Source organism: Oncorhynchus tshawytscha, linkage group LG13 (assembly GCF_018296145.1).
Source record: "Oncorhynchus tshawytscha isolate Ot180627B linkage group LG13, Otsh_v2.0, whole genome shotgun sequence".
In the NCBI taxonomy this organism is placed as follows: domain Eukaryota; kingdom Metazoa; phylum Chordata; class Actinopteri; order Salmoniformes; family Salmonidae; genus Oncorhynchus; species Oncorhynchus tshawytscha.
This window is the reverse complement of record NC_056441.1, coordinates 64725210-64742486: the sequence shown is the minus strand read 5'-3', so window position 1 is coordinate 64742486 and position 17277 is coordinate 64725210. Positions and strand designations below refer to the sequence as shown.

General features: G+C 39.1%; 1 protein-coding gene across 2 annotated transcripts in view; it reads right to left on the bottom strand.

The window, feature by feature from the left end:
• Positions 1–3097: 3097 nt before the first annotated feature.
• flot2b (flotillin 2b) overlaps positions 3098–17277 on the bottom strand; it is a 28862-nt gene continuing 14682 nt past the window's right edge. Inside the window, exons 5-12 of one of the 2 annotated variants that reach the window (XM_024442833.2) lie at positions 15424–15542; positions 14874–14987; positions 13180–13299; positions 12630–12844; positions 12134–12317; positions 3842–3991; positions 3467–3529; positions 3101–3292 (exon numbers count right to left, since the gene is read on the bottom strand). In XM_024442833.2, the coding sequence (XP_024298601.1) occupies positions 3491–3529; positions 3842–3991; positions 12134–12317; positions 12630–12844; positions 13180–13299; positions 14874–14987; positions 15424–15542 (941 nt within the window). In that variant the 3' untranslated portion in view covers positions 3101–3292; positions 3467–3490. Of the gene's footprint in view, positions 3293–3466; positions 3530–3841; positions 3992–12133; positions 12318–12629; positions 12845–13179; positions 13300–14873; positions 14988–15423; positions 15543–17277 lie in introns of both variants that reach the window. The other variant, XM_042296185.1, reaches the window with a different exon arrangement.

The window sequence follows — 17277 nt, the reverse complement described above, 5'->3', positions numbered from 1 at the left end:
TGCTTAGCCAGAACAATGCATTTGGATGTGAAGCCACAATGCAACTCATAAATCAAAATTACAGCTGCTACACAACTGACACATTTTCACAGTATTAGAAAAATGGCATTGGCAACGAGTCAAATCAATGAGGGTAGCAAAAAATAAACATAACAGTTTCACAGTAATTCATAGTAGTAACTTTCATTTGACTTATTACAAAGAATGTTACGATATGTCTGGGAGGGAGAAATGACAACATTTTTCCAATTGAACATTGTTTGAGAACTGATATTCTTTACAAAAAAGCACTGAGCAAGTTAGAATCTGTCTACTTACATGATAGCTGGACTTTTCCCATCTTGGTTTGCCATTTCCCATGATCTTATGTTAAATAGTGCAAGTCACCAAATCAGTGATGATGGCATCCACATATATTAAAAATGAAGATCTGCCATTTCCCTATCCTTGTACAAAGGGCTACTCTCCACCTTGTTTAAGATAAAGTAAATAGTGATACTAAACAAGAAGAAAGTTAGTCTACCTCCACAAAAAAGCCAGTATAATCAGATTGTGATTATCTGTCTTGGAATGAGCTCAACAAACAGATCATAAACATGGAGGTAATGTGGAATGACAATAGTATAACAGCACATATACCCATTTTCACAATTATATTTCATTAAAAGCAAGATAAATTACTAAATACATTGAATAGCATTGTCTGAACAGGAGTGATATCTTTCTCTGACAAGTGTATGATATACAAAGTTATCTTTAGCAAAAATGACATTGTGCACAGAACCTGAAGGGCTGTCTTACATGGTTTAACATTGACATATTACTATATAAAACTGCAACCCCCCAAAAAAAAATAAGTGTCTCTCTATGTTAGTCAAGTCACACTAATCAAATGAAACATGAAATTAAGAAATCAACAGAATGAACAAACTCATTTCTTAAACATATCCCAGCTCATGTTTTTTTTATATATATATAAAAAAAACTTGTATTATAAAAAATGATAAGGTGCAATGACTAGTATTTGGCTATGAGTAACACCATTTGACTTCTTCTTTGACTCAAAAACCCTTCAATATTTCACATACTGAACCTTCTCCAGGGCAAAGAGTTCTCTCAATAAATTACCCTGGATCATAGCATCCCACAAAGTTCATAATCTCTCCCTCAAACTTCAAGTCAATTCAGTACTTCAACTTACTTTGAGCCAAATCAGAAACATGCATCGTAGCCAAAGAAATAAAGGTCTGGCAATCAGGTTTCTGTGATTAGTAAAATAAAAAAAAGGCCATTAATTGTTGCTATAAATTAAAGTGTTAGGAATAATGTACTAAACATATGTTTTACAACATACAACTAAATGAAAACACATGATTGCTTGTTGAGTGGGAAGAATTCCCAGTTACTCAGAGGTTTGTAGTAGAAGCCTAAATAATTATTTTATGTAGCACTTCATACAACTTGTAACCTGATTGCAAAAACCCATAACTCATCATAAAGGATACAAATTAAATCAGTTAAATTAAAAGTTATATACATTAGAGTACAGTAATTTCCATAACCTATACAATAATCACGCAATAGCAAGAATGGATAATGACTCAGTAATCATGAAGTGTATAATTGGCAAGGTGAGTACACCTTTGGAAGAAAATCACTGAGGTTGCTCTTCTTAACAGCTAACTGTTCACTGAAATTACATGGTAAGGTAGAGACTAGAGAGGTATATAAGTTAAACAAAAAAAGGCTCAGTTCATGCTAAATGATAACAATGCATTCCATGTGATCTACTGATTGTAAAAGGCTTCCATGATTAAAAAAGTAGTGAACTCGAAGATACATAGAGTATATAAAGGAGCAGCAGTACATGCAGATATTCTGGTCCTGTAGAAATGAAGGCACCAGAGGTTAAAAAAAATTCACTTCATATAAAAAAAATATATATATACAGTGGGGAGAACCATTATTTGATACACTGCAGATTTTGCAGGTTTTCGAACTTACAAAGCATGCAGATGTCTAATTTTTTAAATCATAGGTACACTTCAACTGTGAGAGACGGAATCTAAAAAAACAATCCAGAAAATCCCATTGTGTGATTTTTAGGTAATTAATTAGCATTTTATTGCATGACATAAGTATTTGATCACCTACCAACCAGTAAGAATTCCGGCTCTCACAGACCTGTTTTTTTTTTAGGAATAATAGGCAATAGGCAAGCAGCTTGGTGAGAAGGCAACAATTGTTGGCGCAATTATTAGAAAATGGAAGAAGTTCAAGATGACGGTCAATCACCCTTGGTCTGGGGCTCCATGCAAGATCTCACCTCGTCTCGTGGGGCATCAATGATCATGAGGAAGGTGAGGGATCAGCCCAGAACTACACGGCAGGACCTGGTCAATGACCTGAAGAGAGCTGGGACCACAGTCTCAAAGAAAACCATTAGTAACACACTACGCCGTCATGCAGCGCACGCAAGGTCCCACTGCTCAAGCCAGCGCATGTCCAGGCCCATCTGAAATTTGCCAATGACCATCTGGATGATCCAGAGGAAGAATGGGAGAAGGTCATGTGGTCTGATGAGACAAAAATAGAGCTTTTTGGTCACAACTCCACTCCCCGTGTTTGGAGGAAGAAGAAGGATGAGTACAACCCCAAGAACACCATCCCAACCGTGAAGCATGGAGGTGGAAACATCATTCTTTGGGGATGCTTTTCTGCAAAGGGGACAGGACGACTGCACCGTATTGAGGGGAGGATGGATGGGGCCATGTATTGCGAGATCCTGTTCAACAACCTCCTTCCCTCAGTAAGAGCATTGAAGATGGGTCGTGGCTGGGTCTTCCAGCATGACAATGACCCGAAACACACAGCCAGGGCAACTAAGGAGTGGCTCCGTAAGAAGCATCTCAAGGTCCTGGAGTGGCCTAGCCAGTGTCCAGACCTGAACCCAATAGAAAATCTTTGGAGGGAGCTGAAAGTCCGTATTGCCCAGCGACAGCCCCGAAACCTGAAGGATCTGGAGAAGGTCTGTATGGAGGAGTGGGCCAAAATCCCTGCTGCAGTGTGTGCAAACCTGGTCAAGCACTACAGGAAACGTATGAAATCGGCAGTATATCAAATACTTGTTCTCCCCACTGTGTGTGTGTGTGTGATATATATATATATATATATATATATAATTTCAAGTGTATTGAAGGCAGTCTATGGGATTGCATAAAACAGATATCGGAGTAGAAGGGAGAGATTGTTTTCAGGCCTGAGCATAGGTCATCTTCTGCAGTAGTGGGATCTGTTGAATAGAAAACAAAAACAATTCAATTTAGGTTAGAAAAAAATATTGTATTCTAAGGTTTAATTTCAATATTTCTGAAAAAATTGCAAGTAGGCTGGAAAATCCAACAGCACCAATAGGATCCTATGCAACATATTAGCTAATTCATAGAATTACTAGAACAGACATTACCGGAGTAGAAGGGAGAGATTGTTTTCAGGCCTGAGCATAGGTCATCTTCTGCAGTAGTGGGATCTGTTGAATAGCAAACAAAAACAATTCAATTTAGGTTAGAAAAAAATATTGTATTCTAAGGTTTAATTTCAATATTTCTGAAAAAATTGCATGTAGGCTGGAAAATCCAACAGCACCAATAGGATCCTATGCAACATATTAGCTAATTCATAGAATTACTAGAACAGACATTACCACTCTATTCAAGTCAACGTTCCATGATAGGTGGATATGATAGGTGGATATGATATGTCTCCTCTAATGAGTGTAATTCTATAGACACTAATATATGTTTCACATACAATTTTCACCATAGACCACACCCCTAATTACCTTTGATAGGTCAATTCCAGTGAGGGCGTTGACGGACACTGGAAGTTCAGCCAGGAGGCGATTCACTTCCCCAGTCACACGGTTGCCCTTCCCGCTCAGGATGACTATCTCATTGGTCCTGGCCAACGGTGCCGCCACCTTGGCTGCAATCTAGGAAGACACGGGCACATTGAGATGTTTTTATTTTTTATTGTGCTCACATCACAAGACACATTTAAGGTATATGATGCCATATTACATCAACTGATGTAAACCTCTGGTTGAACAAATCACTTGTGAGTCACTTTAAAATGGTGTAATCTGCCACTTGTACTACCACCTCTAACACCGGCTGACAAAGATACTGTAGATAACTACTGGTGGGTTATGACTGATACTACTGTACTTTGTCCAGTCAAAAAGAAACAAACAAATAAAAGTCAAACACTGGCTTGTCATTATTAGTGATGAGATTAACTGTTTATTACTGCTTTATTAATATCAAATGTGACTAGGTTTACCTGGGGGCATGATAATGAGTGTATCTATCAATGTTGTGTTCAAGACCACCTAAAGCGAGACTGATTCAAGACCAAGACCGGAGCAAATCGAGTCAGAGCCAAGACCGAGACCGGGAGAGGGACAAGGGGTCCGAGTCAAGACTGAGACCAGAAAAATGTCCAATTCAAAACCACCATTTGTCAAATCACCACCATAATAAGAGTTAAAAATGTCCAGTATTTCTGTGTTCATATTTCAGAACATATGGATTCTTTGGACATTCAGAATACTGAAAAAATGCATGCTGATGGAAAATATATTACTAACCCAAACACAGTGGGCAACAATGGGCCTTCTACACCTTCAGAGAAGGGCCAAGAATTTATAAAATAATGATTATAATACAATAATGATAATTATATAACTATCTTCAATGATGTTTTGATTTAATCTCTTCAGTTTTTGTTGGAAAGGGTTAACACTGAAGGGAAAAAAAATCCAATCAGTATTTAACTTCACTGATCTCTAGGGAGCTAAATCTAGCTAGCTAAAAATCAGCCATTCGATAGGCTAAATAAAGGTGTCTGGGATTCAACTGTATTAGGACAAAATTTGGAGTGACAGTGGAATCAACCAATCACATTTTGACTTAATGGGTAGGACTGTTTTTACAAAAACATATGGAAACTTCTGCCTTCTTGCAGGACAACTGGTCACTGCTCAATAGTGAGCTGTAGTTTTCCCACGGTCTAGCTAGATGAAGTTTGATTTGAACAAAAGCTATTTGTCACATGCGCAGAATACAACAGGTGTAGTAGACCTTACTGTAAAACGCTTACTTACAAGCCCTTAACCAACAGTGCAGTTCAAAAAATATTTACCAAATAAACGAAAGTAAAAAATAATAAACAAAGTTGCAATAACAAGGTTATATACAGGGGGTACCGAGTCAATGTGTGAGGATACAGGTTAGTCAAGGTAATTTGTACATGTACACTACAGTTCAAAAGTTTGGGGTCACTTAGAAATGTCAGTTTTTGAAAAGAAAGCAATTTTTGTCCTTTAAAATAACATCAAATTGATCAGATATGACGGTAGGGGCGGCAGGTAGCCTAATGGTTAGAGTGTTGGGCCAGTAACCAAAAAGTGTTATGGACAGATTAATCTAAGTTTGAGGTGTTCAGATCACAAAGAAGAACATTCGTGAGATGCAGAAAAGATGCTGGAGGAGCGCTTGACGCCATCTGTCAAGCACGGTGGAGACAATGTGATGTTCTGGGGGTGCTTTGGGTGGTGGTAAAGTGGGAGATTTGCACAGGGTAAAAGGGATCTTGAAGAAGGAAGGCTATCATTCCATTTTGCAATGCCATACCCTGTGGACAGTGCTTAAATGGATCCAATTTCCTCCTACAACAGGACAATGACCCAAAACACAGCTCCAAACTATGCAATAACTATTTAGGGAAGAAGCAGTCCGGGTGGCCATTTGATTAATTGTTGATTAATTGCAGTCTATGGCTTGGGGGTAGAAGATGTTAAGGAGCCTTTTGGTCTTAGACTTGGTGCTACGGTACTGCTTGCCGTGCGGTAGCAGAGAGAACAGTCTATGACTTGGGTGACTGGAGACTGACAACAATTTGTGGGTCTTTCCTCTAATATCTCCTAGTATATAGGTCCTGGATGGCAGGAAGCTTGGCTTTGAGTACACGTCCTGGTAATCCGTCTGGCCTCGCGGCTTTGTGAATGTTGACCTGTTTAAAGCGAGTCACTGGTACTCCCTGCTTTAGTGTTTGCTTGTAAGCTGGAATCAGGAGGATAGAATTATGGACAAATTTGCCAAATTGAGGGCGAGGGAGAACTTTGTATGAGTGTGTGGAGTAAAGGTGGTGTAGAGTTTTTTCCCCCTCTGGTTGCATATTAGACATTGCACATACTGGTAGAAATGAGGTAAAACAGATTTAAGTTTGCCTGCATTAAGGTTACCGGCCACTAGGAGCGCCGTTTCTGGATAAGTATTTTCTTGTTTGCTTATGGCCTTATATAGCTCGCTGAGTGCAGTCTTAGTGCCAGCATCGGTTTGTGGTGGTAAATAGACGGCAACAAATAATACAGATGAGAACTCTATTGGTAGATAGTGTGGTCTACAGCTTATCATAAGGTACACTACCTCAGGCGAGCAATACCTTGAGACTTCTTTAATATTAGACATCGCACACCAGTTGTTTTTGACAAATAGACACACACCCCTGCCCATAGTCTTACCAGGCGTAGCTTCTCTGTTCTGCCGATGCATGGAAAATCCCGCCAGCTTTATCCATGCCGTCATTCAGCCACAACTCGGTGAAACATAAGATATTACAGTTTTAATGTCCTGTTGGTAGGATAATCTTGCTTGTAGATTAATTTTGTTTTCCAATGATTGCACGTTGGCCAATAAAACAGATGGCAACTAACTCGCCTCTGAATTCTCAGAAGGAAGCCCGATCTCCACCACCCTTTTCTCCATCTTTTCTTCACACAAATGACGGGGATTTGGGCCCGTTCCCGATAAATCAGTATATCTTTGCGTCGGACTCATTCAATCTTTGTCCAGTTCGAGGTGAGTAATCTCTGTTCTGATGTCCAGAAGTTATTTTCGGTCATAAAAGACGGTAGCAGCAACATTATGTAGAAAATAAGTTTGATATAGAAAGAAAGTTACAAACAATGTGAAAAAACTAACAAAATAGCACAGTTGGTTAGGAGCACGTAAAACAGCAGCCATCCCCTCCGGGGCCATTTCAAAAGTCGGCTAGTTTGCAGCGGCTGCAGTAGGTGTTATCAAAAAGTATGTTGCTAATTTGTTAGCTTCTCCCTTTTCAATAATAACTTTCAAGAAGAATTACGTTTCAAATCATCATCATCTGGTGAGTTGAACTGTGTTTTTTTATTGCAGCGCACTTGCGGTTAGCCATCCCTTTGAAAATAACGTGTGTGAAACCGTGTTGCATTTAAAGTGGAACTGAAAGCAGTTTAGCAAAATTAAATCTGATGAAAATGTGTTCATATACACCCCCAGAAAGAAGGAAACTTTTTTTATGACAAGCGACCACTTGGATATGATCATTTTCACGAATTCTTAGAATGTTTGGGAATTAGGTATACTAAGGCAGTTGTGAAAATCCTATAGTATTATAGAGTGGGAAAGAGGCCTTGCTTTTGGACTATTAATAGACACTGCAGTAGATAAAACTGAATAAAAACATCTGTCTTGTCCAGAACCGGAGTCTACACAGACCTGTGCGCTATAGCCAATCAGAGCTACTGAAGGCCTTCATACAAACAAGCCATCACAAGGGCCTGCCTTTATTCATTTTGAACTGGACTGTGTGTTTACAGGCAGTTGCAACAGGGCAACTTTAGATCATTAGAAAGCATTCACCAAAAGCCAAAATACACCTGAATGGATTTCTGCAAATATGTAAACACCACAGGAGTCCTCTTACATCTGGGAACTTTACAGTCCTATTGAGCGTTCTTGACTAACTATTACTTTTTTTTGCCTACTTTTACTGACACCTGTCATATCAGTTGTTCTGTGCTCTGGCACACTCAGACCAGAGTGCTCTGAAATCAGAGTAAACAACCAGAGTGAATTTGCCAAATCAAGGGATATGGCTAACTGGATAACAGTCGTTCAAGTTTTTGCTAGCTAACCAAATGACACCTGCATCTCTAGCTGTGTATAGCCACTGAAAAATTATGAGTGGAAAAAGTCAGTCACTCCCACTCCAATGGCATACCATCCTCCTAGCCGCTAGCTAGCTAACATTAGGCTCTGTGCTTTTAGCTTGCTACATAAATTGATATGCTAACCTATTAGCCACATTGACTAACTTTTGATCATTACCCTTACTAGGTTGATTGTATTGATATTCCTAGCCTTAGTTACATTTGTCCAAATGGAGGCAGCAAACAATGTACTAGGCCAGCTGTGATTTACAACCAGATAATATTTTTTGTACTAACAAGACATGTATTGGTGAATTATATTAATCATGCATTGAACTGCATCCATCTATTCTGCCAACAATGCCTTAGTGTACGTCATGGGAAGTTGGGTCAAATATAGCATTTTAAAAACCTTGTATGTAGTTGGTTTTGTAGCATAAAACTGAGAATTTTATATTTTTGACTAATATCATGATTGTCTGTTTTATAGCTGCAAAGTAGTTAAAACACTCAGTTCCACTTTAACTGGTCACTGGTTACTTTGTGTGCTAAATGTGAAATGTATTATGCAATGGGAAGTAATAGTTACACATTTAAATTGGGAAAAACTTAAATGGTATTGTATTCTTATAATTGGGACCTGCTGGCTTATGTCTGAGTTTACGGACTGCTTATCCTTTAACTTCTTTGGGACTGGGTGGCATGGAATATGCATATAATTAGTAGATTTGGATAGAAAACACTTTGAAGTTTCTAAAACGGTTTGAATGATGTCTGTGAGTATAACAGAACTCATATGGCAGGCAAAAACCTGAGAAAAAGTCCAACCAGGAAGTGGGAAATCTGAGGTTTGTAGTTTTTCAAGTCATTGTCTATCGAATATACAGTGTCTATGGGGTCATATTGCACTTCCTAAGGCTTCCACTAGATGTCAACAGTCTTTAGAACCATGTTTGAGGTTTCTACTGTGAAGGAGGGGGGAATGAGAGCTGATTGAGTCAGGTGTCTGGCAGAGTGCCATGAGCTCAGTCTCGCACACTCCCGTGAGAGTTAGCTGCGTTCCATTGCATGTCTACAGACAAAGGAATTCTCCGGTTGAAACATTATTGAAGATGTATGATAAAAACATCCTAAAGATTGATTCTATACTTTGTTTGACATGTTTCTACGAACTGTAATATGACTTTCCGTCAGAACTTTCGCCTGGACTTGCCCGTGCCTCCTGAGTTTGGATTTGTGTAGTAAATGCGCAAACAAAAAGGAGGTATTTGGACATAAATTATGGACTTTATAGAATAAAACAAACATTTATTGTGGAACTGGGATTCCTGGGAGTGCATTCTGATGAAGATCAAAGGTAAGTGAATATTTATAATGCTATTTCAGACTTCTGTTGACTCCACAACATGGCGGGTATCTGCATTGCTTGTTTTTGTGTCTGAGCGCCGTACTCAGATTATTGCATGGTTTGCTTTTTCCATAAAGTTTTTAAAAAATCTGACACAGCGGTTGCATTAACTTTATGGCTGCAGGGGCAGTATTGAGTAGCTTGGATGAAAAGGTGTCCATCGTAAACGGCCAGCTCCTCAGTCTCAGTTGCTAATATATGCATATTATTATTAGTATGGGATAGAAAACACTCTGAAGTTTCTAAAACTGTTTGAATTATGTCTGTGAGTATAACAGAACTCATATTGCAGGCAAAAACTTGAGAAATTCCCCTTCCTGTTTGGATTTTTTCTGGGGGTGGCAGATTTTCAACCTAGCTCTCATTGAAATTACAGCGAGATATGGATGAGTTTTCACTTCCTATGCCTTCCACTAGATGTCAACAGTCAATAGAACTTTGTCTGATGACTAATGTGAAGGGGCGTCGAATGAGACAGGAAATAGTCACCACTGCCATGAGTTGACCATGCTTTCACTATGCGCGTTCACAAGGGAAGGACCTGCGTTCCACCGCTCATTTGAAGTCATTATAATTCTCCAGTTGGAACGTTATTCAAGATGTATGTAAACAATATTCTAAAGATTGATTCAGTACATCGTTTGACATGTTTCTACTGACTGTTACGGAACTTTTGGACATTTTGTCCCGTTATAGTGGACGCGCTTTGTGACTTTGGAATTGTTTACCAAACGCGCTAACCAGAGTAGCTAATTGGACATAAATAAGGGACAATATTGAACAAATCAAGCATCTATTGTGGACCTGGGATTCCTAGGAGTGCATTCTAATGAAGTTCATCAAAGGTAAGGAAACATTTATCATGTATTTTCTGGTTTCTGTTGACTCCAACATGGAGGCTAATTTTTCTATTGTTCTGAGCGCCGTCTCAGATTATTGCATGCGTTTCTTTTTCCATAATTTAAAAAAAAAATCTGACACAGCGGTTGCATTAAGGAGAGGTATATCTAGAATTCCATGTGTATAACTTGCATTATCATCTACATTTATGATGAGTATTTCTGTTGAATGATGTGGCTATGCAAAATCACTGGATGTTTTTGGAACTAAGTGAATGGAATGCTCCAATGTAAACTCAGATTTTCTGATATAAATATTTACTTTATCAAACAAAACATGCATGTATTGTGTAACATGAAGTCCTATGAGTGTCATCTGATGAAGATTATCAAAGGTTAGTGATTCATTTTATCTCTATATGTGCTTTGTCTCTCTCTCTCTCTCTCTTTGGCTGGTAAAATTGGCTGTGTATTTTAGTGAGTTGTTGGTGAGCTAACAATCGTTTGTGGTGCTTTCCCCATAAATCCTATTTGAAATCAGACTCTGTGGTGGGATTAACAACAAGACTACCTTGAAAACGATATAAGATACATGTATGTTTGAGGAATTTTAATTGAGATTTCTGTTCTTTTGAATATGGCGCCCTGTACTATAACTGGTTGTTGTTATATCGCTCCTGGTAACGGGATCTCAGCCATAAGAAGTTAAGGACAAGTGGATCTAAAATTCCATGCATAACACTTGTATCTTTTAGCATTGTTTATTATGAGTACTTCTATAAATTGATGTGGCTCTCTGCAAAATCACTGGATGCTTTGGAACTACTTAACATAACGCACCAATGTAAACTGAGATTTTTGGATATAAATATGAACCTTATCGAACAAAACATACATGTATTGTGTAACATGAAGTCCTATGAGTGTCATCTGATGAAGATCAAAGGTTAGTGATTAATTCTCTCTCTATTTCTGATTTTTGTGACTCCTCTCTTTGGCTGGAAAAATGTCTGTGTTTTTCTGTGACTAGGTGCTGACCTAACATAATGGTTTGGTGTGCTTTCGTCGTAAAGCCTTTTTGAAATCGGACACAGTGGCTGGATTTAGAACAAGTTTATCTTTAAAATGGTGTAAAATAGTTGTATTCTTGAGGAATTTTAATTATGGGATTTCTGTGGGTTTTGAATTTGGCGCCCTGCAATTTCACTGGCTGTTGGTGAGGTGGGAAGCTACCGTCCCACATATCCCAGAGAGGTTTTAACATCTTGCTGTGTGTGACTGCTGTCTTTCCATTGTCCCTATGCAATGGTGTAGTGGTGCCTGGAGAAGTGGATATACTCTAATTTTGCCAAAGAAGTTCCCAAATGGCCTGCCCAGTGAAGGAAAGGAACCCTGTGTGAAAAATCCTGTGTTTTTTAAATTAGTTTTGCTATAGATTTTTCAGAATTGCACTCTCAGAAAAAAAAAAAACAGTCCACAACCATGTTTAAACCACATCAAGCTTATTGGGTGGGCCTGCCAGGGCTCCCTGTGGGTGGGCCTCTGTCCATCCAGGCCCATCCATGTCTATGATGCAAACAGACACTCACTGTCCGAGACAGAGTCAAGACCGATCTGACACCAAGACAAGAGATACTCAATATATGGTTTTGAGACTGGTCTTGAGTACTACAACACTGGTGTCTACAGTAAATCTACACATTACTACCTCAATATGAATACATCTGTATAAAGGTCTTGTCAAGGCAGTAGTGATTTAATCTGATTAAATCTAAACAAACACACATGTAGATACACTGCATTTAAAAACAATAAACACAATGACTTATGTGACTTAAATCCATAGTGTGTTACCTTGGGTAGGGCCTCCAGGACCAGAGCAGTCTTGGCTGCCTCTCCATACTGCTGGTAGGCCTCAGCCTTCAGCCTCATCTTCTCAGCCTCAGCCTTCCCTATAGCCTCTATGGAGCAGGCCTCTGCCTCGCCTATCCTCCGGATCTTCTCTGCCTCCGCCTGGGCCATCAGAACCTTCTTCATCCTGAAAGACACAACACAGTCGTATCAGAACAAATTGGAAACAAGATTGATTTCCGAAACAAACAATTTGTATGTAATTCATATGCTATTATTGTGTGATTACCATTTAACCTGATCACTTAGGTTAAATACCGGGACATTTTTGCACTGTTAAATGAAGTGCTACCAATCTATATGTCTTGAAGCATTCCAGACTGCACAAAAGTTGAGTGGAATCACTAGTGAAGGACATAGTTTGTATGTTACAGATAGGTAAACGTAATGGGAAATAGACTGTGGATATGTTCTGTTATAATATAAAAGGTGTTCCTACTTCTGTCCCTCAGCCAGCTGCTGCATCTTGTATGCCTCTGCCTCGGCAGGCCTCTTCACCATGGCGATGAGCTCCTTCTCTGTGCGGACAATCTCCTTCTCCTCAATGGTGATCTGCTTCTTCCTCTGAACCACTTCAATCTCTATCTCCTCCAGCCTGATCTTCTGCTGTTCTTTAGCTGCCTGCAGCTCATAGGCCAGCTGAGCTTCCGCTTTCTGGAGACACAGGGACAGAGAGAGACATGACCATGACGTCCATGTTGAAGCACACAGACAGAGAGACAGGATCATGACTTGGCCGTCTATGTTGATAGAGGAGTTTTAATGTTAAGGTTGGCTGGGGGGAGCATTTGGCTGCTTAGGGCTATATTCAATGTTCATTCCGGGCTCTCTGATCACGTAAGATGTCGCATTACCTAAATTACTAACGCCTAATGATAATTAAGACTCGGATGGACCAACATCATAGAATCATTTAGTAGACTGGAATTTCTACCACACTGTACTGATTTAACTGGCATTCAAGAGTGGTGCATAAAGTTCATGCAGACCTTGGTGTTGACTTCTTGGTTGAAAGCAGCCTTCTGCAGTTCAAGTTTTCGTTTGGAGTCGGCCATCTTGGTGTCGGCCAGGAACTTGACATCCATCATCTCCTTCTTGCACTCTGCTTCCTGACGAGAGAGTGAGAGAGAATAATATACATGAGAGGGTGAGAGGAAAAGGGTAAATTAATAAAATGAGCATACAAACCTCTCAAATGAAAAGTATGTATATTAATACAGACAAACAGAGCCCCAGAAATAACTGCCTGTCACAACTTCCGCCGAAGTTGGTCCCTCTCCTTGTTCGGGTGGTGTTCGGCGGTCGACGTCACCGACCTTCTAGACATTGCTGATCCATTTTTCATTGGTTTTGTCTTGTCTTCCAGCACACGTTATTTACTGTTGTGCCTCGTCTCTTACAAAAGCTTTCCAGAACATGCAAACTGCTTTTTATACTGTTCAACATACCGTGTGTCAATTGAAGCTTATCCTCAATACTGACAAAACTAAACTAATGGTGTTTTCTAATGCAAGAAATAGACCTCTGAACCTTTCACCTATTACTACTACCTGTCAGAGCAAGGAGATTGAGGTTGTAACCTCATAAATATCTTGGAATTTTAATTGATGACGGCCTCTCTTTTAAATTGCATATTCAACAACTTACAAAAGAATTGAAGCTGAAATTGGGATTTTATTTTAGGAATAAGGCCTGTTTTTCTTTTGAAGCCAGAAGGAGGCTATAGTATCAGCTACATGTATGCCTTTACTAGACTATGGGGATATTTTATATATGACTGCTTCCGCTCAGTGTTTGAGATCAATTGACACTCTTTACCATGGCACTTTGAGATTTATTTTAAACTGCAAAACCCTTACGCACCACTGCACTTTGTATACCAGGGTTGGCTGGCCTTCTCTAGTCACTCGTAGGCTCAGTCACTGGTATACTTTTATTCACAAAGCCATTTTGGGTTTATTACCTTTTTATTTGTGCATTTTTATTGTTCAGAAATGTGGTGGGTACTCTCTTCGTTCACTGGACTTTATCCTGCTAACTGTTCCAAATGTCCGAACTGAATTTGGTAAAAGGGCTTTTATGTACTCTGCGCCATCGTCTTGGAACACCTTACAAAATACTTTTATACTGGAAGGACTTGACCCGATTGGTGTTTTTAAATCACTGATGAAGGATTTTGAGGCTGATTCCCTGACCTGTCAATGTTTTTAATTTGCTGTTTTATACTCTTGTGAATTCAATGGTTTTTACTAGATTACTTGTAGTTCTTCATGATGTCTGTCTGTAATTTTTTTGTAATGACTTGGTGCTGCCCGTCTTGGCCAGGGCGCTCTTGAAAAATAGATTTTAATCTCAATGAGCCCTTCCTGGTTAAATAAAGGTTAAATAAAATAAAACACCTGGTTTCAATCCCATCAATTACATGTTGTGTATTTAACCCACTGTTTCCCCTCATGTCTTTGTTGGTGATTGTTTGTTTTATGTTTTGTGCAAGTCATGTTCTGGTGTGCGACGGGTTTTGTACCCTTTTTATATTATTTTTGTATATATTGGTTTTCTGAGTTTTTTTTAGCATTTATTAAACTGCTCCATTTATACCAAGTTCACACTCCTGCGCCTGACTTCTGACAGCACGCACTCATTACACCGCCCTCTGGAATTAATCAAGTTCATTGAATCTTACTCTTATCCCAGCATCCCTTTCTGCCTCTGCCACACCGATGTCTGCATCCCTCTGAACTGCTGCTGTCTGAGTTTTCCCCAGGGAGCTCAGGTAGTCCAGTTTATCATAGACATCCTACAACACGCGCACACACACGCTCAGATTACAAAACACAACCTGAGACACTTGAGGGAACAAAAATGTCAATAAAATGTCCAACAACATGTGATAACATCTAATTGATTGTAGCCCTTGCAGTGAAGAGCTGATAATTAAAAGTGGATCTTATTGATGGGGACTGTGACAGTCTAGGCTAATTCTTATCTATTAGAATTTCTACCAGTCCACAATCAATCATAATCAACAACGGTGAAGACTAGTTAATTGGAGTCGCCTCCCAACCAACATCATCCATTAAATTCCATAGGAAAACAAGCACCAATACACATGGAATGCAATATATATATATTTTTAAAGTCACACAATAAACACAGCAAAGGCAAAAACCACAACATTCGAAATATAAAAAAGGTGTGTTTAACTGCCTTCATGGCACCCCCAACAGACTCACCTTGATAGTGAAGCTGAGGATCTCGATGCCCATCCTGCCCACGTCGGGAGCTGCCACCTCCCTTACCAGCTGGGCAAACTTGTCCCTGTCCTGGTATATTTGCTCCACTGTCAGTGTGCCTGTGGAGAGGGGAGAGTAGCAGAGCCCGTCAGTGTCTCTACAACACTGGACATAGACCCACTTCACTTACTGACTACTTTATTAAAGCTATCCCACATGGTTGTCAAATAATCACTGAAATTCATGGGTATTTACAAAGACAAAATGCATTGTTAAAAGCACAGATCTATAAAGTCGTCATCATCATATAGTAAAACATGATAAAAATCTCAATACAGAACACATAATGTTTACTTTTCAATAGTGCAGTCTATATATTCTTGGATTTCATGTTTGTGGTTTTAGAAGTTACCAATGGTGGAAAAAGTACCCAACTGCCATACTTGAGTAAAAGTAAAGATACCTTAATTGAAAATGACTCAAGTAAAAGTCACCCAGTAAAATTCTACTTGAGTAAAAGTCTAAGTATTTGGATTAAAATATACTTAAATATCAAAAGTAAAAGTATAAATCATTTAAAATTCCTTAAATTAAGCAAACTGGATGGCACCCTTTGTTTTTTTCATTTACAGAAAACCAAGGGCACACTCCAACATTCAGATATCATTTACTAGTGACGGGCATTCCGGCTCTTTTCAGTGAGCTGGCTCGTTCGGCTCGGCTCAGCTCACCAAAAGGAGCGGTCTCTTTTGGCTCTCAAATGGCTCTTTAAAAAAATATATGTTTTGTATTTTTTCAAGTCAAACCGTTTAAGATACTATGACTATGATTGGTGTTAAAACAAGTCTAATTAAATTAAATCATACTCTACCTTAACCACAACGTATTTAAAAATGCATTGGTTTGTTATGGAAAAGAATGCTATTAAACATTTTTGGATTTAAAGTATACATTTTGTATGTATATAAACAAAGTGCATATAAATCTAATCATTCAAAACGAACACAATCTGAACAGTATAATAGAATATTGCACCATAAAGAAAAATAAATAACAATTTGCAAAACTGCAGCATCCCACAAATTGAAAATGTAAAAAAAGATGCTATTACATGTGCATATAAAGTTGAACTTTTTTAATGTACATAAACAAAGTGCATATAAATGTAACAAACAGATGCATTGACAATGGCCAGGGTAGAGATGATGGCATCATTTGACTCAAGAAACCGCTTCAACATATAAAATGTTGAATTCCAAGTTGTAGTGCAGTCTTGTTTAGGCCTCAGCTCAGGCATCCCCATCTGGCGTTGTGTAGACTTGAGTTTTTCAGCACCTACTGTGCTCCTGTGGAAGTATTCCACAGCTGCTTTCACTTTGTCCACAGTGGGCTTCATCACCTTCAGAGCATCTCTTACAATCAGGTTGATTGTGTGGGCAAGACATGGATGATGGGTCCATTTGAACATTTTCATGGTTTTGGTTATGTTAGCTACATTGTCGCTAACAAAACAGACCACTTTTCCATCTACTTGCCATTCTCTGGCCACTCAACAGTTCCTCTGCCAAGTTCTCTGAGGTGTGTCTGTCACTGAACTCAAAGCAGTCCAGAAGACAAAAATATTCAATGAAGTGCAAGTAAACGACATGCAAGAAGTGGTTACCCTTGACGTCCAGCAGTCAGTGCAGTAGCTTTTTGGACTCTTTCCGGCACTGAAGCCTGTGTGCTCTCGTACAGTTGTGGAGTAAGTGATTTTTAACGAGTTTTCCTGCTTGGAATTGTGTACATTGGATTTAGACTACTGCTATAATTTCTAAAACCTCTGTCCTCCACGATCAAAAATGCCTGGAAATC